The sequence below is a fragment of the Malus sylvestris genome, chromosome 13, assembly GCF_916048215.2.
Source record: "Malus sylvestris chromosome 13, drMalSylv7.2, whole genome shotgun sequence".
Taxonomy (NCBI): domain Eukaryota; kingdom Viridiplantae; phylum Streptophyta; class Magnoliopsida; order Rosales; family Rosaceae; genus Malus; species Malus sylvestris.
In genome coordinates this window covers 27,095,396-27,122,239 of record NC_062272.1, presented here as the reverse complement: position 1 = coordinate 27,122,239, position 26,844 = coordinate 27,095,396, and the positions used below count along the sequence as shown (strand labels likewise).

Here is a 26,844-nt window from a genome sequence, read left to right as displayed (position 1 = left end):
AGAGATCTTGAGAGTCATTGCAAGGAGAGTAATCTGAATTAAATCAAGAGACAATCTAGGAGGGAATCTAAGATAAGATATCCAATCCTCCTAGGATTACGATTATGTTGTGTAATCCCCAAGATACCCTAATTTGACTTGATTTAGGATTTCCTTACTTGGGAGACAAGTAAAATTTTCAATGGGTTTAGAGTTAATGGAGTCGTGTCGGACTACCTTGGCCTGTGGTAATTTGACCGCCCTAAGTGCCATCTGTCATGGGTCTAGAAAATCATGGTCCTACAATTGTCCCTAAATATGCTTTTGAGAGTGTGGCTCCACTCAAAGATAGATGGTTACCCATGGACAATGAACAAACCTCTTTAGAACAACCGCTTCTTGAATACGCTTCAGTACGACCTTCGAGTTACTTGTTTGTTTCCAGGCTAGCCAAGTTCAGGTAGTGCTACTTACTTGTCTCTAAAAGATATGATATTCCAGAGTTTTGAACCATATTGTAGACCCCTGGTTAGATTTTTCAAATGTACAACTGAAAAGCTGGATGCAAAGCGGAATGCGCCTATGTTGCTTTATCCTTGGATAGTCTTAGATGCCTTAGGAGATATTTTGCTAAGTTTATTTCACTCAAGTCTTTAATCATGTTAGAGTAAAATACTTAGAACTTTTCTTTCTTTTCTTTCTTATCGTGGAATATAGTTTAATCCAACAATCTTTCCAAAGTAAACCAACTTCAGAGCTAAGTAACGGAGTCAAACATGAATAAGCTTGTAGGTTCGAGACGGGTCTCTATATCCCTTGATAATATTGAAGTGGAAAATTGTTATCTCCCAAACTTAGTGTTTATAATGATTTTCACTACGATAATCAGAGTGCCACCCTACTCTGACACCATGTCTAAGACCTATGAAAAAGCTTTTGCTCCTAACTTGTTCTGATGCATTGATCAGATTAAGGATGAAAAAGTGATGAGATATTTGGAATGGCATCTAGGTTTTAATATCAGTCTGGTATGTTTGAGTTACCTTGTTGGTTGAGTCATAATAGTTCCTAACATTTGCAAAAAATTAATCTAAGTGTTGTTGTGAAAAGTTGAGCATGACTTTGATTTCGTTTGTTCTTTCACCTTGCCCTATTCGAAATCTGAAGATTTTTATAATCCAAGTGTCATTAGGAAGCTATTTCCTTCCTAGTCTGAGTTGCATGAACGTCCTAGTTAACCTTAAACAAAAGTTTCGTTAGAACTTGGTTGCTTGCATGTAAGTTGGAAACACCTTTGGAATCCTTTTTTTAAACTATATGTGCATCAAACCTGTGCATTTTGGATTAGCCTACACTTAGCTGATTTGGCTAAAACACTTTTTTGCGTTAGAGCTCATTTGGAATAAAATTCCATCTTGGGATTTCCTAGTATGGGTGGGCCTTTCAAACTTGCATATCACCTTAGAACGTGCTTGATTTAGTATGCTGGTCTGAGATAAAAGTAATCATATAAGGTTGGAGTTCAAAGCCACCACTCAGATGATTTCTGGATTTCCCCTTCGATTATTACCTCGAATTGCCAAAGCCCAGGTTTGAATGTTTATAACGCACAACTGTTAGGTTGCATAAACTTTCCAAAGGTCGGATAGTGCATTGGAAGCTTCGGATCAAGGCCATGTCTCTATGTTTGTAGTCCGCCTATCGTAATTGCACTTAATGTGGGTTAAGCTCCTAAGCTGCTAATCAGAATACCACAGAATGGGCTATAGGAGACTCCTTTAAGACTAAGACTTTGAGTATTTTAGACTAGAACATCTCTTGCATAATTACAAACTTAGTGAGATATTTGAGAAATTGGGGAGTTCCCTGTAAGACAAAAAATGGTGTAAGAAAGAACAAACAAAGTCACACAAGGATCTGAAAAGATCATTCCCAGCTTTGAGATTTATGTCCTGAGTGTGCAGTTTTTGACATCAGCCCATGTTAAATTCTTATGTCATTGCCTTGGTGTTAGTTCTTTGACCAAGTTGTCTTACTTATGGTCAATTGATGGAATCAAACCATAGCCAGGTAGAGGCTAATTAGAAAGGAGCCGCACATGATTAGGGCTATCTCTGTCACATCCCGGCCTGGGCCCGCACCACATCCCGGGCTCGACTCCACCGTAGCACGATATTGTCCGCTTTGGGCCACGACCACGCCCTCACAATTTTGTTTCTGGGAACTCACATGAGAACTTCCAGTGGGTCACCCATCCTGGGAATGCTCTCGCCCGAACTCGCTTAACTTCAGAGTTCCGATGGAACCCGAAGCCAATGAACTCCCAAAAAGCCTCGTGCTAGGTAGAGATGGGAATATACATATAAGGCTTACAGGATCAACTCCCCTGGACGATGTGGGATGTTACAATCCACCCCCTTTAGAGGCCCGACGACCTTGTCGGCACATCCAGTCAGGGATTGGCTCTGATACCAAAATGTCACATCGCGGCCCAGGCCCGCACCACATCCCTGGCTCAAATCCGTCATAGCACGATATTGTCCACTTTGGGCCCCGACCATGCCCTCATGGTTTTGTTTCTAGGAACTCACACGAAAACTTCCCAGTGGGTCAACCATCTTGGGAATGCTCTCGCCCGAACTCGCTTAACTTCAGAGTTCCGATGGAACCCGAAGCCAGTGAGCTCCCAAAAGGCCTCATGCTAGGCAGAGATGAGAATATACATATAAGGCTTACATGATCAACTCCCTTGAGGGATGTGGGATGTTACAACCTCAAGTCCGAGTGTAGCTCATGCGCATGTCTCATTATGGTTTCATGCCCTAATCTTGGTTAATAATTTCTAATCACATATCCTCCTGCATTCAATTATAGATACAACTAAATAATCAAAAGTACTTATATCTTGGAACGCTACCATGGCTTGTACCAAGGTTGTTTAGTAGATGGATGGGTTTTCAAATTTTCTCCTCGTTAGAGTTTGAACCTGAAAAGGTGAACTATGTAAATATGCAGAAAATCTCTACTTGCATTGTTCCTATTAAAACGGCGATATTTTCTTCATTAAAAAATGGAATCATAAAACGTAAAGTGATGTTGAAAGTTGACATCCATAGCTTTCCAATGATATAAGCCTCACTGTTCAATTATGGCTGAGGAATTCCAAGTTAGTCCGCAAAGTGGACTGATACGCATAAATAGATTGTTGATTACCTTTTTCTCTATTTCAGAGTTTCTTCATGTTTCGCGTTAAAACTATGCTTGGGCGAGTTTGGAGTTACAGACACACTCATATCCTCAGGATAACTAATACTTGCACTTTAGCTCATAGACGATGACTTGTTGTTTAAGCCTAGTTGCCTCACTCGTTCATTCTAGATGAAGCATTCACAATTTGCATGATCGACCTAAATATTAAGATCACTTGCATTTGCCAATTCCTAAATTGTAAGAATCTCCAAGAACATAGGAAACCTACTTGATCTCCAATCGGATTAGGCTCCTTATCTTGGGGAGCAAGTAGATCTTTGTCTGGAACCCTACAAAGTGTAGTTGCTCTATGGGTCTGTTTGTTCAACATTTATGATCGAAGTTGTTTAGTCCATGCCCAGACTAAGAAGGCATACTTACTTTGACTCGACTTACTTCGAATAGTTTTAGAGTAAGTCAGAGTAATGACATTGTTCGGATTCATTATGTGTGGGAATTTGAATCCATAACAACCATGTTGTGTAGGAGTCATTCTGTTCATGTGTGAGTACGTTGAAAGTTGTTCCAGCGTATGCATATCTCAAAAATTAGCTTCTTACTCCATATAGTATGCCCCCTAACTTTTTCCATTGCAAACCAGTAGTGGAGGAGGACAAGTGTGGAGTTGTCACATAGTGTTTTGCGAGTGACCTTGTTTTTAGCTCATAAGAGCAGACTTGCATTAGGTTAACCTTTAACTTAGTCATTATTGTGCGTATCCTGAACTCATAGGTTATTGTAGCATGTTGAGCATCGTTTGATATGAGTTCAAAGGAAGAACTTTGAGGAATTTCGCAGAGAATTCCAGCCTGTAAAATGACTATTACATTTTCCAAGTAGCTCGAAATTGCATACTGCAAAATCTGACAAAATTTGACGTCTGTATCTTCGCGATGGTGCATGACACGAAACCCCATCCAATTCGAGAAGATACAATTTTATCTGCCAAGTTAATTGCATTAGTGTGATGTGCTGGTTGGGTTGGCTTGTTGTTGCTTGCCAGAATTGAGATCGCTCAATCTTCTAGAAAATTATGGAAAAATAATAATGTTTTAGCTTTTATTTCTTAACCTTTCAGGCTTATAGTATTTCATTTGAAAAAAATTGAGAAGGCTTCGAAATCTACATTTTCCCCACAGTTGTGCAGTTTTAAAGGGAATACAACTTCAACTATCTTTTTGTGAAAAACTGGAGGTATTGGCTACATAGAAAATTTTGAAAACTTGACACAACAATCTTCAGCTTCTTAGCTTTCTTTTCAACTGGCCTTGTGTCGAAATTCATTCGAAAAATCAAATTTTCGTTAAAAATCATTTAAGGGCACATATTGGGTTTAAGGCACGATTACATTGCCACCAGATTTTTGCGAGCACTTACCCTAGCTGGAGTGTTGATGGATTCGAATTGAGTTGCATGAAACGCTAGTTGTAGATTTCAGAAGAGAGGTCTTTGAGTTGAATTCATGATGAAGTGTTGGTCCGCACGGAGCCAAACCTACTCTTTCTTCCAACTTTGTTATTTCGTGCCTTGTATCTTTGTGAGCCTTTCTGACTAAGCAATTAGTCGGAACATTTGTTGCAAAGTGGCACCTGGGTTGTCATGTGCTCCAAATGGGATGCCCTCAGTTCATTGCATTTTGAGTTGTAGGTGGAGTTCTGGATTTGAACTCGAGACAGAGTTCTGAAGTTGAACATATGCTTTCTTTGGGGGTGACATCCCCCTAGTGAATTTCTTCCCAAATTGGGATTTTGCTATGCTCATTGGAGCTGTTGTGTAGTTGTTAGAGTTACTGGCTCCACCAGAATAGTTGGCGGAATTTACCAAATCTTTTACAGACTGTTGATATTTTCCTTGCAATAAAAACAAACAAAGAAAGAAACAATCTTGTTCTACTTATCATCGTTGTCTTCCATGGAAGTTGCAATATCGATGAGGATATAACATGCTAAGAAACAATAGAATTAGTGTGGAAGCATAAGAATAAAGCAAGCATACACTACTACAAAAGGAACTTATAGTGTCAGTGGGTGGTGTCGGTTTAATATAATGTAGTAGTGCATAAGACAGTTGCGACACTAATTAAACATGACATCAGATTTACTGTCACTTATAAGCGTCATAAAATGTCTACGTCACTTTTAAACCGACGTAAACATTTCATGTCGCTTATAACCGACATATATTTTAATAATTTTAAATACTGGCGTCGCTTTAAACAAAACAATGTGCTTTTAAGCGACATAAAGTATTGGTGTCGCTTCTAGGCAACACTAATTATTGTTTTTAAATATTTTAAAGTCTGCGTCGGTTCTGAGCGACATAGATTTTAGTTTTTTTAAATATTTTGAAACCCGGTGTCGGTTGTAAGTAGGCTTGGCAATTCCTAACACAACCCGATAATCCGACACAACACGACACGAAATTAACAGGTGTTGGGGTCGACACGATAACGAATTGGGTTGTTATCAGGTAACCCGTTAAGCACCTGTTAAGATAACAGGTTGGTTCGGGTATACACGTGGGTAGCACGATACACGATAAGCAAAATATTAATTTTATAATTTTATAATTTTATAATTTTATAACCCTAAAAAAATACTGTAATAATTATATATATTAATTTAACAATTTTATACCCCTAAAAACTATAATAATTATATATATATATATATATATATATATATTAAATTAAATATTAAAAATTGGTGACCATTGGATCCACTTAAATATACATATCATTCAATTTCTTAAGTGTTATACGTACAAAATAAATAAATTTAAATCTACTTAATATATATATATATATACACACACCATTGAACTTTATAGGATACAAATTCTACGAAACTAATTTCCACGATCCAACCGTCAAACTTGTTTATATATGCTTCGAGATCTAATCAGCAAAAAATCGCAAAAAACAAACATTCAGAGATCAAGCAACGGGACAAAAATGTTCGACGGTTATCAACGAAAAATCACGATTTAACGGTTATTTTAAAAATTAAGATTTAACGGTTATTTTAACTCCGATTTTGATAATTTTTTATAGCTACACTCTTTGACCCTATATGAATATAATGAATGAACTCGATCTTCAATTTCAAATATTTACACTAGTGGATACCAATAAATCTTATGTTATACTTAATGAAAGTATGAATAAACTCTTAAGTGTTAGTGAATCTATTGTTTTGATGGGATACACATTCTACGAAACTAGTTTCAATGATCCAACCATCAAACATGTTTATATATACTTCGAGATCGCATACGCCAAAAATTACAAAAAACAAACATTCAGAGATCAAGTAACGGGATAAAAAATTTCGACGGTTATAAACGAAAAATCGCGATTTAACGGTTATTTTAACTCTGATTTTGATGATTTTTTACAGCTACACTCCTTGATCCTATATGAATACAATGAAGAACTCGATCCTCAATTTCAAATAGTTACACTAGTGGATACCAATAAATCTTATGTTATACTTAATGAAAGTATGAATACACTCTTTTAAGTGTTAGTGAATCTATTGTTTTGATGGGATACACATTCTACGAAACTAGTTTCAATGATCCAACCGTCAAACATGTTTGTATATACTTCGAGATTGCATACGCCAAAAATTACAAAAAACAAACATTCAGAGATCAAGTAACGGGATAAAACTTTTCGACGGTTATAAACGAAAAATCACAATTTTGATGATTTTTTATAATTACACTCCTTGACCCTGTATGAATACAATGAATGAACTCAATCTTCAATTTCAAATATTTACACTAGTGGATACCAATAAATCTTATGTTATGCTTAATGAAAGTATGAATAAACTCTTAAGTGTTAGTGAATTTTGTTTGTACCATATTTAGGATCTTCGTATTTAAACCTCATATAAATACTTGGGAGACTCAAATGTAATTATGTAATAAATGAATGGGCAAATATGTAATAAGTGAGGAGCCCTTATTCTATAAAGGATTGCTCACTATCCTCATTAGGAGAGGTCAAGTTGAGGCCATGGGAAGAGAGAAAATAGGCTAGAGAGCACACTGCCTCTAGCCTTCTTGTATATTCACCATTCAGATTGAAACAATATCAACATCAGTGTGGACGTAACCCAAACATTAGGGTGAACCATGATACATCTTGTGTTCTTTACTTTCATGCAGATTCACGGTATGATTTACGTTGTTCCAAGACTCCTCCGATTTTGTGCATCAACATTTGGCACTATCTGTGGGAAACGATACAAAAAGTTGTGTCGATTCTCTTTCATTTTTTCACCTCCACCGTGAATCTGCAAAACACACACAGAGACACAGACACATAGCTCTCTCTCTCTCTGCCTCTGAACTCACGCCTTTTCCCACAACCCACCAAAACAAAAGAGACAGAAACTAAGACTACTGCAGAGTACGAGAGGTGGAGAGAGAACTTTTTCAATGAGCTGGAAGTTGTTTTTGCAAATGTGATTTCATCCGTTTCTGTGCTGCTAAGAAATCGAAATCTGATCTTGATTCCTTCCCGATTGTTCCAAGGAAGAAACGGTCATCTCGGAGAAGGGGGCTCAACAAGAAAACAAGTTTTGGGTTTTTGTCAGTCCCCCAACGCCTTCTGCTCGTACAATCTTGTTCAAAGCATCGAAACACCCTGAATATCGAGGCTACATACCTTGCGCCACCGTCCGACCGTCTGCTTGCATCCTTACTTTAACAAGATTTGTAGGGCATGCTACCAACTGAGCAATGATGCCGGAGATCCCATCGGAGAGAGCTTTGGCAGGGAGAGAGAAGGACCCATCGTCGCTCTTCAGCGAGCTTCTTAGCTGCTCGTACTCGATGATCCGAATAGGCGTGTAGAAGAGGTGTCTGAGAATCGCCGATGACAAGCCCTTGTACAATCCTGCCGGACCTTGCTCTCGCACGATTTCTGAGGTGACCCAGAACGCGTTTGTACTCCGGGTTGACCCAACCAACACCGACTCGCCGTGCAGCTGAAGCCTCGTCATCGTCAGGCCGACCAAAAATGTTGTCATCTCCGCCACTATTGTCGTGACCGACACTAGTAATATCTTCTTGTACGCTCCTAGGTTTTCGCTCTGTTTCATCGTCGTCAGTCCCCATCATCATTCCCAAGAAGAAGAGGTCGCTGAGAAGGAGGGCAGTCGCATGTTTGGGTATGACATTGACAAATCTGAAAAGGTAGCGGCTTTCTAGGTGTGAATCTTCTACAGACAACGATGGGGTTGAAGGGTTTCTTCTTCAGAAGAAGCAGAAGATCTTTGATCCGATCCGCGGTAGTTGAACATTGATGACCCAGGATAATGCAGACGGAAAACGTATGTAGTCAGAATAGTTTTACATCCTCTACATGTTGCAATGGGGGGAACAATAATGGTCATTCAGTTTCAAGTGTCCTGAGAATAATGGAGAAATCACTTTCTGAGAAAGCCACGAGAAAAGCAAATCTATATGCTCTAATCTTCAAGTGGGGAGATCAAGAAAAGAAAAAGATGACCTTGGGTGGACAGAGAATGAGCGGGGAGATCAAGAAAAGCAAAAGATGACCTTGCAAAGCAATATGGGTGGACAAAGAGGTGCGGTGGAAAAGAAAAGTAAAAGCAGAAAGCAAAAGCATAAGCAAAGAATAAAGGGAGGAAAATAATGAAAAATGAAAAGATGTCTGGAGATGGAGAAAAGCCGAGGAAGCATGGCACACCCATACCCACTGTCATTAGTGAATTTTTATTAAGTTGTCTTTTGCAAACTGGAGCAATTATTGAATAAGTTATACTGATGTGTAAAAAAAAATTAAAAAAAAAAAAAAAAAAAAAAAAGGGCAAGCCCAAAATAGTGGGCTGTAATGTTATGGGGAGGGCGAAGGCCCATATGCCCAAAAGAGCCAGGCCCTATGGCTTCAAACTCTAACCTCCATCCCTCCACTTAAGGTTCACCCTCTATTATCACCAACCAGGTGATCAAAAGTACGTCCAGTACTCCAAAATTATTCGGCAGCCTACCGCTATTATCATCAACCAGGTGACCAAAAGTACGTCCAGTACTCCAAAATTACTCCAAAATTATTTGGCAGCCTGCTGCTATTATCACCAACCAGGTGACTAAAAGTACGTCCAATATTCCAAAATTATTCGGTAGCTTGCCGCTATTATCACCAACCAGGTGACCAAAAGTACATCCAGTACTCCAAAATTGTTCAGCAGCCTGCCGCTATTATCACCAACCAGGTGATCAAAAGTACGTCCAGTACTCCAAAATTATGCATAAGCATTACTCATGTCAATCACACATAAACATTCATAAGCATCACTCATGTCAACATTCATGAACATCATTCATGTCAACATCCATGAGCATCACTCATGTCAATCAACATAAACATTCATGAGCATCACTCATGTCAATCAGCTTCGAAAACTTCATTTACAGAGCTCCAGCTTCGAAAGCATCATTTACGAAGCTTCGACTTCGAAAGCATCATTTACGAAGCTTCGACTTCGAAGCTTCATTTACAAAAGCTCCAGCTTCAAAGCTTCACTTTCAAAGCTTCAATTTCAAAGCTTCACCTACAAAGCTTCAGTGCATGGTATACAAAGGCCGCCTCTTTACAACTGCCACTTCGGCCCATACATGGATCGAATTTGAAGTCTCCAGCCAACATACTCTATTGACTGAAGACTTGGGGGACTACACTATGTACCATATATTGGGCTTCCGCAACTGGGCCTCATGAAAAATACTTGGGGGACTTAGCCCATTATTTATGTACTGAGGAGTGAACCTTTACTTTATAAAATGGACTCCTTCACTTTCATTAGAGAGCACCCATTATTCATGTATTGAGGAGCGAACCCTTATTTTATAAAAGGGATTCCCTCACCTTCATTAGAGAGAGACTCTTAGCCCATCACTTATGTATTGAGGAGCGAGCCCTTATTCTATAAAAAAGACTCCCTCACCATCATTAGAGAGCATCGCCGCCAACTGAGCAACCGCCTCGCAGCGAGCATTACTCATAACCCATCACTTATGTATTGAGGAGCGAGCCCTTATTCTATAAAAAGGACTCCCTCACCATCATTAGAGAGCATCACCGCCTGCTAAGCAACAGCCTTGCTGCGAGCATCAACTCTAACCTATCACTTATGTATTGAGGAGCGAGCCCTTATTCTATAAAAGGGACTCCCTCACCATCATTAGAGTGCATCGCTACCTGCTAAGCAACCGCTTCGCCACGTGCATCAACTCTAACCCATCATTTATGTATTGATGCGCGAGCTCTTATTCTATAAAAGGGACTCTCTCACCATCATTAGAGAGCATCGCCGCCTGCTGAGCAACCACCTCGCCGCGAGCATCACTCAAAACCTATCATTTATGTATTGAGGAACGAGCCTTTATTCTATAAAAGGGACTCTCTCACCTTCAACGCCACAAGCCGAGCAGCCTCGCAACATGTGCTACTTCTAGTTGAGCATCATTTCACATTAAGCACCGCCTCATATCGAGTATCAATTCTAGACGACATCTAGTTACTTCGGCCCACACATGGACTGAGTTTCAAGTCTCCAGCCAAAAGACTCTCTTAACTGAAGACTTGGGGGATTACTGTTTGTACCATATTTAGGGCCTCCGTATTTAGACCTCGTATAAATACTCGGGGGACTCAAATGTAATTATGTAATAAATGAAGGGGCAAATATGTAATAAGTGATGAGCCCTTATTCTATAAAAGGACTCCTTACTCTTCTCATTATGAGAGGTCAAGTTGAGGCCATGGGAAAAGAGAAAATAGGCTAGAGAGCACACTGCCTCTAGCCTTCTTGTATATTCACCATTCAGAGTGAAACAATATCAACATCAGTGTGGACGTAGCCCAAACATTGGGGTGAACCACGATACACCTTGTGTTCTTTACTTTCTTGCAGATTCACGGTCGGATTTACGTTGTTCCAAGACCCATTCAGTTTTGTGCATCAACAAATCTATTGTTTTGATGGGATACGCATTCTACGAAACTAGTTTCAATGATCCAACCGTCAAACATGCTTGTATGTACTTCGAGATCACATATGCCAAAAATTGCAAAAAACAAACATTCAGAGATCAAGTAAGGGGATAAAACTTTTCGACGGTTATCAACGAAAAATCACAATTTAATGGTTATTTGAACTCCAATTTTGATGATTTTTTTACAGCTACACTCCTTGACCCTATATGAATACAATGAATGAACTCGATCTACTCTTAAGTGTTAGTGAATCTATTGTTTTGATGGGATACGCATTCTACGAAACTAGTTTTAACGATCCAACCGTCAAACATGTTTGTATATACTTTGAGATCGCATATGCAAAAAATTGCAAAAAACAAACATTCAGAGATCAAGTAACAGGATAAAACTTTTCGACAGTAATAAACGAAAAATCATGATTTAACGGTTATTTTAACTCCGATTTTGATGATTTTTTGCAGCTACACTCCTTGACCCTATATGAATACAATGAATGAACTCGATCTTCAATTTCAAATATTTACACTAGTGGATACCAATAAATCTTATGTTATACTTAATGAAAGTATGAATAAACTCTTAAGTGTTAGTGAATCTATTGTTTTGATGGGATACGCATTTTACGAAACTAGTTTCAACAATCCAACCGTCAAACATGTTTGTATATACTTCGAGATCGCATACGCCAAAAATTACAAAAAACAAACATTCAAAGATCAAGTAACGAGATAAAACTTTTCGACGGTTATAAACGAAAAATCATGATTTAACGGTTGTTTTAACTCCGATTTTGATGATTTTTTTATAGCTACACTTCTTGACCCTATATGAATACAATGAATGAACTCGATCTTCAATTTCAAATATTTACACTAGTGGATACCAATAATTTTTATGTTATACTTAATGAAAGTATGAATAAACTCTTAAGTGTTAGTGAATTTATTGTTTTGATGGGATACGCATTCTACGAAACTAGTTTCAATGATCCAAACGTCAAACATGTTTGTATATACTTCGAGATCGCATATGCCGAAAATTGCAAAAGACAAACATTCAGAGATCAAGTAAAAAGATAAAACCTTTCGACGGTTATAAACGAAAAATCACGATTTTACTGTTATTTTAACTTCGATTTTGATGATTTTTTACAGCTACACTCCTTGACCCTATATGAATACAGTGAATTAACTCGATCTTCAATTTCAAATATTTACACTAGTGGATACCAATTTACTTGGGGATATAAAAATTTCACTTTAGAATCTTCTACGCATTTCTCTTGTGCAATGGTTTTAAGGTTTCTAATTTACTTGGGGATATAAACCAAGTTCACAGTCGGTAAGAATCAATTCTTTTATTATTTTTTGTTGTAAAATATTTTAATGAATTTTTCTTTTTTAAAATTTTATCATATGTCACCCAAATTTTACTATTTGATATTTCTAATTTTACTATTTGATGTCATTGATTAGTCCCTCATCTCAGCCGTCCATTGTCAATTTCATTCAGAAAGTATCCACCGTCCAATTCCACTAGAACTCACCGATCTGGCACCAATCCGCTTGATCCAGCTTAACACATCGCAACTGTCAATTTTTGAACTTTCCCAAACCCAATCCATGGCCAAATCACATTCCAGACAACGATCCACGTCAAACCACTTTAGCCAATAGAATCCAACTGCTCCCATTGTATAAAAACACATTCTCCTCATCTTTTAAGTCCATCTCAAAAATATCCAACTCTTAGAGTCTTTCAATCTAAATCGAAAAATCCCCAACTCCGCGAACTTTTCTGTCACCCAACTCCATCAATGGCGCCCAAAGCCGAGAAGAAGCCCAAGGCAGAAAAGAAGCTCTCGAAGGAGGCCGGAGCCACCGCCTTGAAATCAAGTCTGGTACTGGAAATCAAGTCGTATGGGTCTAGGGTTAGGGTTTTAATTAGTAAATGTGTTTTTTGCTTTCAATTTTTTTGTGAATTTACGTTGATTTGGTACTCGATCTTTATCTTGGTAGGAAGTAAAATACGATTGTGGTTCATATAATCCTTGGTGCTTATATATATCTTGTGTGGTTTTCAATTGCAACATTATCTTGCAGTTACTTCTCTATCAGAGATTCAGAGCTCGTTCTTTTGAAGAAGAAATCAACCTTCGAATTGAGGGTTTTTAGTCATCGAATACTATCAAACTCTAGGTGTATGATTCTCCAATTGTGTTCGTGTTTTGTCAAAACTGCATTGCAATGACCACGAACGCCATTCCATCTCTGTGTTGCTCTCCAACACGCGCAAGTGGGCTTATCTTCATATACTTTGTTGTAATTGTTATTTAATTGTTATTAACTAAAAATGGAGGGAGTTCTGTTAAAGTTTATTATTTTTAATATATCTGGTGTTGCTTTATGGACGACAGTAGCTAGATTATTTTATTTATTTAACTTACATGATGTCGGTTTGGACCGACAATACATCTTATTATTTAATTGTTTATTTGTTACTTAATGTCGCTTTTAAGCGCCATCATGTCAGATTTTCATGTTGCTTAAAAGCGACATAAGGGATGATGTTGCTTTTAAGCGACGCTGTTGTTTATTTATTATTTATATTACTTTACTTCTTGGTGGTGGATTAAGGGGGCTAAGCGACATCATTACCATTTTGTGATGGTAGTATTGATGTCGGTAACTTTATCCGACATTGCACGATTTAATGTCAGATTTTTACCAAATATCCAACATTAACTGGCGTTTCTTGTCGGTTTTAAAACGCCAGTGATATCCCCTTTTGTAGTAGTGATAGATTATTGAAAATTGCTGTTTGACTCTGGCGTTCATTAACTTATAAGGCCATAAATTAAATTTAACAAATTTGAACAAAACCCTTTATGCATGGACCTAGAAGCAATATGTTTGATGCAGTCATACAACAACAATTTAATTGTGTAATCAAACAAACAATTGAAGTAAAGCATAAAAGATGCGAAGTAAACGATAGGAATCTTCTGCCTTCGTTCAAGCCTTGTGGTCTTTCAGTAAATCATAAAGTTATTGCGATCGGTGCCCATACTTTTTTTGTTGTTCATAGTAGAGGTTGTTAGCCTGTGGAATATGAGCTCACTCTCAATAAAAACACCAATTGTTAGAATTAAAATCACGCACATAATCGGACGGAGGTGAAATTCAGTCAGAATTACCCATGAACTTGTTTGGGCCTAAAATTACACAATCGGTTTGAGTAATCGAGGCTGTTAGATGAGTAGAGTTTTAGACCGTTGAATGATAAAGTGGTTAAGATGATTTTCAACTATTATTAAAGAATAATATGGTGGTTTTAATCATAATATTATCTCTTAATATATGTTAGATTAACTAAACCTAATATTAGCTATATCCAGCTGGTTGTTTAAAGATAGATGAGATGCAAATTATATTTCCAAAGCAAGTAATGCTGTTCAATTTGATTTAGGACTCTTGGAGTTTGGACGCATGGTGGATTGGAGGATTAGAGCGTTTTATCAGGAGTTTTAATATATTGTGGAGTTGGTTGGCAAACGGATATTGATTGGCACAGAAGATTAATGCATGCATTTAAATGGGATGCCAAGATGCGTAATCAACAGAGAATCAACTCCATGTGTGCTTGGAGTTGGTTAGCCATGCATGCAGGATGTGGTATGTTTCAAATTAAGGTGCTTATTAGCATAAAGATATGTGCTAATAATTGATACATGCTATTAATTAGCACGTGGTGGTGTTGTGCTGATAAGTGATAAGGCATAACAATATTTTGTTTTGCATGAAATTGTTATGCAAGAGGAAGCGTTGGAATTGACGGCAGTTTTACAACACGACGACTATCAAGATGATAGTCCTATAAATACGAGATGCGTAGAAAACAGAAGGACCTTCAATTCAACACACAACTGCCCTGCACAAATTCTCTCAACAACCTTGAGACTTTTTCCTTTTCTTTTTTTGCCGACACACCTTCAGTTTGGATAAACAACACTGTGAAGGCAACCGATGATATCTTTAGTCGGCATAGATAACACTATCACCGTAGAACCAGCCAGTCTCGCAACATCTTCAGTCGGCATAGATAGCACTGCGTCGAGGGTGACTAGTTATCTATCCAAGTCTCGATCGAGAAGGATTTTTGAATCCTTATTGGCAGAGGTCATCTCATTAGCCTTTTCGGTGAAGTGAGGTGTTACAAGTTATTACATTCGGCACATTAAAAGCCGAATTTGATATTGAACGTTGCAGAACTAGCAGCCTTGTTTTCAGGCTCTAGAACCCGAAGGCCGAGAGTGTTCTTTCCTCGGCCGCAGTTGCGAGATTCAGAAGTCAGCAAGGCACCAAACGCAACATCAACAAATTTTACTCCTCGGCCGAGCTCGGCCGAGAGTTGGCACGCCCCGCACACAATCGAACGACGTAGTTAGCTCATAGATTACTTGGCTTGCGTGCCACATAGGCTTGGTAGTTTTTAGGGTCAACAGAACTTCTGCGAGGGGAGAATGAGGTTGATTGGGGAGTGTGATTGAATCCAGATCAGATTGCCTACATTTCTCCAGGGATGGATGATCAAATCACGAGTATAGTTCTAAGAAAAAATGGTGTCATGTGTGTACATCGTGAACCATCCTTGACGAAGGTGCCTTGACTTAGGCATATAGGAGATGTTTCTCCATGTCTACGCGTAGACGACAACGTGTACTAGAGAATATGTGTGAGTGATAGCGTATATCAGTATTGAAGAGATAAATGCCCAGGTTAGGATATTTATAGTGATCTTGAGAATCCTATTGTAGGGAGAGTAACCCTAATTAAATCGAGAGACAACCTGAAGGGTAATCCAGGATAAGATATCCAATCCTCCTAAGATTACAATTACGTTGTCTAATCCTTAAGATACCCTAATTTGACTTGAATTAGGGTTTCCTTATTTGGGAGACAAGTAATATCTTCAATGGGCTTAGAGCTAATGGAGCTGTGCCAGACTACCTTGCCCTGTGATAATCTGATCCAAAATACTTTGTAACTCTGATCTCATTTTGAGCTTTCAGGTCATTTCGAAATTTTTTTTCGTTGTGACGGGAACACAAATGTTACATTACGTGTTTTAATAGAAGTGGTGAAATTTTTTATTATTTTAAGTTATTAATTTTTTAGCACACATATCCCACCAATTGTATAGTGACACATAGTGTACCATCTTGTGTACCGGTCATATTAAAAAATCTCTCAATCATTCCAACTACACTGAGTACCACGTGTCATAAGCCCATAAAAAGGGTCCCACACTTCATTTTGTCTCCATCTATATCTCTCATCCTTTCTCTCATCGGCGAAGCCATATCAGATTTTTTCCTGTTGTCACTTTGCGTCGTTTTAGATATACGGGTTCGTCGTTGTCATATCGTTCCAGATTTCCTTTACCGTTGTCGTCGTGTAGTTTCCAATTTCAACTGTATCGATCAATTAGATATCTTCCTTGCAAAGATCATGATCTAGTGCGGGCTCTGAAGAGAGAGAAATGGTGAGGGGTGGGAGATAGAGAATGGAAGGGAAGCATAGTCGGTGGTGAGAAGTGAGTGTGGCGATAGGGTGGTGTGGTTGTCGGAGTTTTAAATATGCAAGCACCGTAAAAGTATTTTTATTCTGCATAAATTTGCAAAACAAGTTCAAGGTAACAAATTTAAATATGGACTCTCAATCGACATCTCGGTTTAATTAGAGAGAAAAGTACATAAGAGACTTTAAAAGATGACTATGTTACGTGTCTTCTCAACTCTTTTCTTAATGTTTACATTTTGGAAATGTACATGATCCAGTATTAATGCAAATACTCTGTAATGGGACATCTTTTATAAAGAATTATTTAGTCAAAAAGTAACGCTTGTAAATATATATCTATTAAATAATAATCTAATTCTCTCTTTATAGTAATAAAATTTGTTTGGTCTCAATATTATTACAAAAGAAAGATTTCATGTGTATATGGTTGGAGGATAATTTTCTTTTAAATTGGAATATTGCAAGAATATATCATTTAAAACTTTTTTTTTTTTGGGTAATCAAACTTCATTAAAAAAAAGAAACCACAAATACAATAAGTACCGATACAATCAAAGTTCAAGGCAAGAAGCAAATTGGGGAGTGACATATTCCCAAATGTGATTCGACGGACTACATAATCCATACTTGGTAAAAGCATCCGTCACAAAGTTTGCTTCCCTAAAAATATGGTTCCACTTGATAGTAGAGAACTTCTTGGTCATTGGGATATGTCATTTAAAACTTTTGTTTGTTGAGTAACATGAAAGAAAAAAAAAAAAACATTAAAAAACAACTATGCTAGCTCTAACGACACTAGAGCATTCATTGGAATTTTTTTTATTTTTACTTAAATGTTCAAAGCTTTATTTTAAAGTTTGAAGTTTATGTATGAGTGAAAATGTCTCTAAGACAAACAAAAACACACTGGTGAAACCCATACCTACACACGAAGTGATGGGTTTTCGACCTTCTAGATTTATATAAGCTAATATTCAGAGACAAGATCACAAAACGCATCCATTAAACTTTGGTCTCAAACCAATGATGGTAATTTTAAAATGAGTAATGTTAGGGAGATCACTTTTTTTAAACAAATTTGTAAATCAAATGATATAGTTGTTGATGATTGAATTATTACTTAAACGTGAATTAACGTGTTTATTTCTTTTTTATGACACATAATTTAATTTGTAAATTTAATTTAAAATTTTAGTCTACTTCTGTCACATCCCAGCCCAGGCCCCCACCACATCTCGACCCGGGCTCCCACCACATCCCGAGCTCGACTCCGCCATAGCATGATATTATCCGTTTTGGGTCCCGACTATGCCTTCAGGGTTTTGTTTCTGGGAACCGATGCGAAAATTAACTTAACACACAAATTTAACCCTGTTTTGACAACTGTAATATAAGTATAAGTAGGGATCGTTCTGGACCGGGGATTAGGTGGGCTTGCTAATAACCTCTAAACTGACTCAAAAATATAAAACTAAACTTAAAAATACTTAAACAAGACTCACAAGACTCAAAACAAACTTAAAATACTCAAAACAGCTTAAAACAACTAAATAAACTTAAATTAGACACTAGGAATGACTTTGGATGAAAATTGACTTTTACTTGAATCAAAACATTTAAAAACACAAATTAAAACAGATTCTAACTAATTAGACACACTAAAGTAAAGGGGGATTGAGTTTTGGACGAAGTTGAAACAAACAAACAAGTATGAAAAACTAGACAGATTGTAAAACAAATTTGAGAAATAAGATGATGGATGTGATAGCTAAAGGTTTTTTCTCCACACATGATATGTTTGCAAACAACTCGATTTCCAATTACTACTTCATTGAATTATAAATGACAATGCTCCAAATTAACCGTGACATCACTAGTTAACTCTCAGATTTTCCTTGTTTTATTAGATTGGATGACATCATTCGACAACCCAAAACATTCTTCTAAAGTTCCCTACATGACATCATAATAGAGATACAATCAAAGATCATTACGTTTAATGAAAATCATAAGCATTGACAAAGCACTTGCAACTATGACATCTTGTCACTCATGCTAGGAATTGAACTTAAGGCGATCGTTTATAAGCGACCTTCACTACATGTGAATATAAGTTTGTAACGATTATGTGAAACTTCCTTATATTCTAGCACTGGATTTATGCATGCCAATTAAGTGTCGACCCTTAATTAACAAATACAAATAAGTTATCAATCAAATAGTTAAGCCAATTGCATTCACGATTCAAGAGTTCATAACTGGAATTTATCAAATTATATTGCACACATAATCATGGCTTTGAAATCACCCCTAGCCAAGAGGGGTTTAGCCACTCATATTTACAACAAAACGAAATGAAATGAATTTAAACTTTAGAAACAAAAGAAAGAAAACACCTAAACGCTCCAACGATCCAAGTTGGACAGCAAACACGTCCAAGCACTTTCCTTCCCTTCCTTTGCTACAACACAAGATGTTGGTGAGTGTTTGAAGGTTTGTTTTTATGGAGGAATGGATGTGAAGATGAATGGGTGTGTTTTGATGAAGGTTGTGTTGAAAATGGGAGTGAATTATCTAACAAAGTATGAACTCCATTTATATTACACACACTTCCTTTTATAGAGGAAGTGCATGGCAATGGAGGGGAACATGGAGTGGTGTAGCAATTGAGTGTAATGATGCATGAAATTTGAAATGATGGAGAGAACAAGGAATGGTGTAGCAATTGAGTGCAATGATGCATGAAATCTAAAATGATGGAGGAAACAAGGAATGGTGTAGCAATTGAGTGCAATGATTCAATGTAATGATGCAAGAAATCTGAAATGATGGAGGGAACAAGGAGATGCATGAAATCTGAAATGATGGAGGGAACAAGGAATGGTGTAGCAATTGAGTGCAATGATTCAATGTAATGATTTTTGGAGGGAACAAGGAATGGTGTAGCAATTGAGTGCAATGATTCAATGTAATGATGCATGAATCTGAAATGATGGAGGAAACAAGGAATGGTGTAGCAATGGAGTACAATGATTCAATGTAATGATGCATGAAATCTGAAATAATGAAGGGGACAAGGGTGATGATGCATGGCATGGGTGGAAAGGTGAGTAAGTGGTGAATCAATGAGTGCAAGGAGGTGAAAGGATATTGTGCACATGGTAGACAAAGAAAAAGAAGTGGAATGATGCAACAAATGAGTCAATGGAGGGAAAATGGATGATGATGCACGACATAGGAATCCAAAAGGAGTGCAATGGTGGTGCATGGCAATGATGGAAAGGTGAATGGTGGAGTGACACCCCTTTGTGGCTGAGCTCTTTATCCATTTTACACTAATTCTTCTTTCTCTTTAACACATTCCTAGCCTCTTTAGTCTTCAATTTCGTCCATCCACCTTGCTCCATGCATGTGCTATCCATTCCAAGTCCAAAAGTGCTCCAAAATGCACCAAAATGCATTTTATTGCTTTATAAGGCCTATGGACCTACAAACACACGAAAATAGCTTAAAATACATAATTAACTAAGAAATAACAACATAAATGCATGAGAACAAGCTAACTCAGTCGCATAAATATGCTCCTATCAGGAACTCACACGAGAACTTCCCAGTGGGTCTCCTATCCTGGGATTGCTCTCACTGCGAACTTGCTTAACTTCGGAGTTTCGATGGAACTCGAAGCCAGTGAGTTCCCAAAAGGCCTCATGCTAGGTAGAGATCAGAATATACATATAAGGCTTATAGGATCCACTCCCCTGTGCAATGTGGAATGTTACAATCCACCCCTATTAGGGGCCTGACGTCCTCGTCGACACACATCCAGCCAGGGATTGGCTCTGATACCAAATTATCACATCCCGTCCCGGGCCCCCACCACATCCCGGGCTCGACTCCATCGTAGCACGATCTTGTCTGCTTTGGGTCCCGACTGACACACCCCAACCTAGATCGAGGCATGCTGGCCATCACGTGAGGGTGACGTAGCCATGTGTGCAGTGCGGAAGACAATGACAAAACGAAATGCGAATAAGATTTAAGTGTGAATACACACAATCAGAGCATAAGTAGCCTAAGTGTAGTCCAGCAGGACGAATATTAATTATACAATACCAAAGATGATCCTACATTGGTGATATCTGTCAGAACCGCCGACGATTCCTCGTAAGCCACCAACAAGCACTCTTAACTAGAACCTGGAGAGGAGCAAAACAGAAAGTGTGAGTGGGCAAAAACAAAGCTTTTCAAAACCATTTCACTTATCAAAAGTAGTAACCTCTCGCCGTAAAACCTATATAATTCCCAGAAAAATAGAATGCATATAAATATATCTCAAAACCCTGTTTAAGATAGCAAATCCATAATCATGCCATGTCAAATATCTCAGCAAGGAAATAACTAAGTCAGGTGAAATAAATCAATATGAGATGGTACGGCAGCCGCAGTTACCTAACGTGACCTGTATGGCTGGATCTAGGACTCATCAACTAGTTCTCTGCACATAAGTCGGAACCACCTAAAGTGATCTGTGCGACAAGCTGGGTGTAAATAAATACGCTCAAGTGCTACGGTCAGGTGAAGGCTGTGCGAAGTATCGCAAGTCACCTATGAGTCAGAACCACCTAAAGTGGTCTGTACGACAGGCTGACACCTACCTTGGATCCAAGGTGAGCGTGTGGTGCGAGAGGTGAACAATCACGTGAAGGCTAGGCCCTGTCCTCGAGTGAAGCACTAACATCGGGGTGCAGGATAACAATCTCTAAATGCATCTTAACACAATTACTCACTACCATTAATATACTCACCTGAAGCTTACCTGAGTGTCTGCAACATCGAGCAACAATATATATAACCATACTAATGAACAATTAAACATAGAGAGCATTTGGCATGGCATTTCAACATATAAAACCATTTAATTAAAGTTTCTGGGAAAAATACCAAGTATATATATATACATTGAAAACCAAAAGCCCACTCACTGATATGTGGAAGGGTTGTAGCCCCCGAGTCTTGCTTGACTACGCTCATCCTCAGGATATGTCTCATCTATATGCGAAACAACTATATAAACGTTATCTTAAAGCACATAACCAAAACTAGGTAATAACTTCTCATACATTGCTCAATTGAGGTATTTGAATATACCATCGTGGCCTACTCAACCCCAGGAACATCCCCATATTTTTAGAAAAAATTTCCGATGTTCCACGCACCCTCACGCGCCGGCCAAGGCATGGCCACAAGCGCCGCCCACGCGCAAGCATGTGCCTGGCACACTGACGGATTCCCTAACGGTGTTAGGGAATATTCCATTAAATATTAGAATATACCGTTAAAGATACCTGACGCCGTTAGAATATTTCGTCAACTTTGAGGGAATATGCGCTCCTTCTTCCTTGGTTCGCCGAAGTCTGGCGCTGGCCACCGCTGCTATCACCAGATTCTAGAAAAAACTTTAAACTTCAATATCTCACTCATTTCTACACAAATTTCACAAATTTTATACCAAAATGAAGCCCTCAATAAGTAGAACATGATTGTACCTTTCAAAGGTCCTAAAATCAATGAAAACTCATCGGAAAAATTTCGTGAAAATCGGCCAAACCTGCAACTCCATAAACCCGAGTATTCTTACATCAAAACCACTCCAAAATTGATCCAACATGCTAGAAAAGCAAGAATAATACCTTCTTAGGTCTCAAAACAACCTAAAACCTTCGCAATCATGTCAGAGAAAATTCACCCCTTACCGGAGCCCAGGGAACTTGAGTTCTACGAGTCTTCACGTCGAAATAATGACATGGATGAGCTCCTGGACTTACAAAGAACACAAAGATCACCTTCACAGCCTCGATCCGTGCATGAAATGGTTGCTAGAGGAGTTGTCCATACAATTGTACGGACAATGGAGGAAATCCGAGAGAAAAATGAGAGAGAGAGTGAACGGGAGTTTGGGTGTGTGTGTGTGGTCCAAGTTGGGTCACCAACCAAAAACAAAGAAAATCTAAGTCCTAATTGAATCCAAATAATTAGGACTTAAAATGATTGGTCCAATTCTTTTAACTCACTTCATTTTCCTTAGACCAAATATCCAATTACGACCCAACGCTAAGGGTAAAGTCGTCATTCCACACTAACGAGGACAAAATAATTAATGTTTCGGGACGGGCTGTCACACCGACCACGCCCTCACGGTTTTGTTTTTAGGAACTCACACGAGAACTTCCCAGTGAGTCACCCATCCTAGGATTGCTCTCGCTACAAACTCGTTTAACTTCGGAATTCCGATGGAACCCGAAGCCAGTGAGCTTCCGAAAAGCCTCATGCTAGGTAGAAATGAGAATATACATTTAAAACTTACAAGATTCACTCCCATAAGCAATGTAGGATGTTACACCTTCGCATTACTCTTTCAAAATTAAATATATAATCAAACTGTCAAGATTTTTCTTCACCAAATCGAAAGTATTTTGAAGAATATCTGGCAATTAGTATTAGTAATTAAATATGTTTGACATGTGACCAAAAAAGCATAGTGGGTCCTCATATACATTGAACTTTTTTCCATCAATATTCTTTCTGCTTTCCATTCTTATTTCATGCAAAATATCTGTTAACTTGGTAAATTCATGAATGATAATAATTTCTTATTTCATGCAAAATATCTGTTAAGTTGGTAAATTAATGAATGATAATAATGTCTCAAAATTATATTACTTATTATATATTATTATTTTGATTATTATACATTGCCTGCAAAGCCCACATTAACCAATTTCCTCTGAGATTTCCAAGCAGCAGGACTGCAGCCATCAGTGAAACCCTCCCTCCTCCGGTGGTTTACCACATTCTTTGTCCATCATATATATCTCTCTCTCTCTCTCTCTCTCTCTACCATTGGCTATACATTTAAATCTTGCATAATAGTAAACAGGGTAAAAGTCCAAGAAAAACCCCTGTAAATCACTCAAAACATCAAAAAACACAATGGGGCAGGAGGCCCCATCTCTGATTCTTTCCCGAACTCCAGAAACCCCTTTTGTTTTTTAGCCCCTCCCTCTTGCTGTTCTTTCTTGTACTTATATGTTATATCCCCCCTCCCTTCCTTGGCCAGCCAATTCCCCCCCCCATCCCAAAAGCCATCCCTTTTCAAACATTTTTTTCTTTTCTTTTCCTTCCTTTTCTTTTCACCTCTGCTTTATTCTCTCCCTCTCTCATCCACTAATTTCATACAAACAATTCCCAAACCCCATCAAATCCCCACTCTATAAATTCAGAGCAAAACCCATTTGTTAGTAAAACCCAAGAACTCCAAAATCCCCCTCCCCCTCTCTCCCTCCATAAAATAACCAAAACCCATTTCTTAAAATACCCCAAAAACTCTAAAGTTCATTACTTTTCTCTATATCCAGCAAACCCCATTTGAAAAATACTCAGAAGTTCCAAAATTCTATCACTTCTCTCTAAATTGTGCGAAACCCATTTCTCAAAATCTCATCATCCCTCCATAAATTGAGCAAAACCCACCACTCAAAATCCCAAGTATTTTCACACCAAAAATGAAGGAGTATTGGACCTCTTTGGCTTCTTTGCTAGGCGTTTTGGCCTTCTGCCAGAGCCTCCTCCAAGCAGTGTTCCCACCGGAGCTCCGCTACGCCTTCGCCAAGCTCTTCAACAAGATCTTCCACTGGTTCTCCTCCTACTACTACTTCGACATCACGGAGATCGATGGCGTCAACACCAACGAGCTCTACAACGCCGTGCAGCTCTACCTCAGCTCCACGGTCTCCATCACTGGCACCCGCCTCAGCCTCACGCGCGCCCTCAACTCCAGCGCCATCACCTTCGGCCTCTCCAACAACGACTGCATGGTGGACAACTTCAACGGCGTTACCGTCCTCTGGGAGCACGTTGTCACGCAACGGCAGAACCAGACCTTCTCCTGGCGGCCGCTGCCGGAGGAGAAGCGAGGATTCACCCTCCGCATCAAGAAGAAGGACAAGTTACTCATCCTCAACAACTACTTGGACTATATCATGGAAAAGGCCAATGAAATCCGGAGAAAAAACCAGGATCGGCTTCTGTACACGAATTCCCGTGGCGGATCGTTGGATTCCCGCGGACATCCTTGGGAATCCGTGCCGTTCAAGCATCCGAGCACGTTCGAGACGCTGGCGATGGACCCGAAGACGAAGAGGGAGATCATGGACGATCTCATGGATTTCGCCAATGGCCAAAACTTTTACCAGAAAACAGGGAGAGCTTGGAAGAGGGGTTACCTTTTGTACGGACCTCCGGGGACCGGAAAATCGAGCATGATCGCTGCAATGGCGAATTATCTTGGTTACGATATTTATGACCTTGAACTCACGGAGGTGCACACCAACTCCGAGCTGCGGAAGTTGCTGATGAAGACTAGTTCCAAGTCGATTATTGTGATCGAAGATATTGATTGTTCGATCAATCTGACGAACAGGAAGAACAATGGTGGCGGAGGGAATGCGGGTAGGAATTACTATGAATCAGGGGAGATAAGAGGTGGTGTTGGTGGTTCTGGGGAGGAGGGTGGCGGAGGAAATTCGATTACGCTTTCGGGGTTGTTGAATTTCACTGATGGGTTGTGGTCGTGCTGTGGGAGTGAGAGAATTTTCGTGTTCACAACCAACCACATTGAGAAGCTTGATCCTGCATTGCTGAGGAGTGGGAGAATGGATATGCATATTTTCATGAGCCACTGTTTGTTCCCGGCGTTGAAGATTCTGCTGAGGAATTATTTGGGGTACGACGAGGGGGATTTGGATGAGGAGATTACAAGGGAGTTTGAAGAGGTTTTGGAGAAGGCGGCAATGACTCCTGCGGATGTGAGTGAGGTGTTGATTAAGAACAGGAGGGATAAGGGCAATGCGGTGATGGAATTGCTGGAGGCCTTGAAGGCGAGGGCGGAGAGGAGGAAGAAGAAAGAGAGTAATGGGGGTGGTGAGTTGGAAGAGGAAGAAGATGTAGAAGAGGAAGAAGAGCAGGAGAAGAGGGCATTGGAGAGTCCTAAAGATGAAGGGTCATGTGACCTTGTTCAGGACAGCTGCAAGAAAGGTGATGAAGAGGATGATAAAAAACAAGATGATGACATTATAGAAAAATGAACGTAGGGTATTAGTGACGGATTCAGGATTTAAAAAGGGAGTGGGCAAGTTTGAGATTTGAAAAGTATTGGATATTCAAATTTTGATTTGTGGGATTTGGGGATGAGAAAATTAGAAGCTTTCTACATTATCCAATTCTAACATGTTATAAAAAGAATCTCTAGTCTTTGTAGTACTTTGAATAATGAAATCGAAATCCAATTTACTTGCAGCCAAAAGAATATTGAAACCAATATGATCTTTGCGTTGCAATGGCATAGATAAGTCTATGTATTTGCATGTGGTTTGGTGACCATATGATCTGATTTGCTTTCTACGCTGCTTTTGTGTGTTAAAAAGACAATTGGTGGGAGATGTTTGGTATTACATAATATTGTTAAAGATGCTATCCATTAGCTGGCTGACCTGCTTCTGAGAGACCACCTGGGGCTGGAGTTCACATGGCCACTTTTGCCTCTTGGTGGAGATGTCGGCATTTTAATTACGAGAATGATTTTCGCACCATCTTTTTTTACTTCGTTTTTTTAATTCTATCCGTTTATTTTTTATTTAAGTATTTCATCTAACGAGTACAAAATTAAAGTGTAGAAGGTGAATCATTCAATCTAACGGCTCGAAGTAGGCATAGGATAACGAGTTAGGGCTGAGATTATCATAGGTCTAGATTCCAATGCAACAAGAATTTAACCAAGACCCATGACAATTTAAGAGCAACAAAATTCTTGAGGGCATTGATTTAAGGGCAAAAAGAAGAGAGTAAGTCATTGCTGATCTCAAAGTGCATTTGAAAGCAAGATAAAAAGGTTTGGTAACCTAATTGAGTTTTTCTTAGAACATTTTGAGTTTGGTTGGT

General features: G+C 38.8%; 1 protein-coding gene and 1 pseudogene across 1 annotated transcript; one reads left to right on the top strand and one right to left on the bottom strand.

Moving 5' to 3' along the window:
• Nucleotides 1-7,687: 7,687 nt before the first annotated feature.
• LOC126595087 (mitochondrial uncoupling protein 3-like) lies at nt 7,688-8,342 on the bottom strand (annotated as a pseudogene).
• A 15,625-nt stretch (nt 8,343-23,967) lies between these two features.
• On the top strand, nt 23,968-26,212 carry LOC126597714 (AAA-ATPase At5g57480). Its single transcript, XM_050264525.1, has one exon. It carries the CDS (start codon nt 24,411-24,413, stop codon nt 25,989-25,991), a length of 1,581 nt encoding a protein of 526 aa, XP_050120482.1. The 5' UTR covers nt 23,968-24,410; the 3' UTR covers nt 25,992-26,212.
• The last annotated feature ends 632 nt before the right edge of the window (nt 26,213-26,844 follow it).

What these genes read in the sequence shown, in the direction of transcription:
- LOC126597714 (XM_050264525.1), top strand. Translation starts at nt 24,411, where the DNA reads ATGAAGGAGTATTGGACCTCTTTGGCTTCTTTGCTAGGCGTTTTGGCC.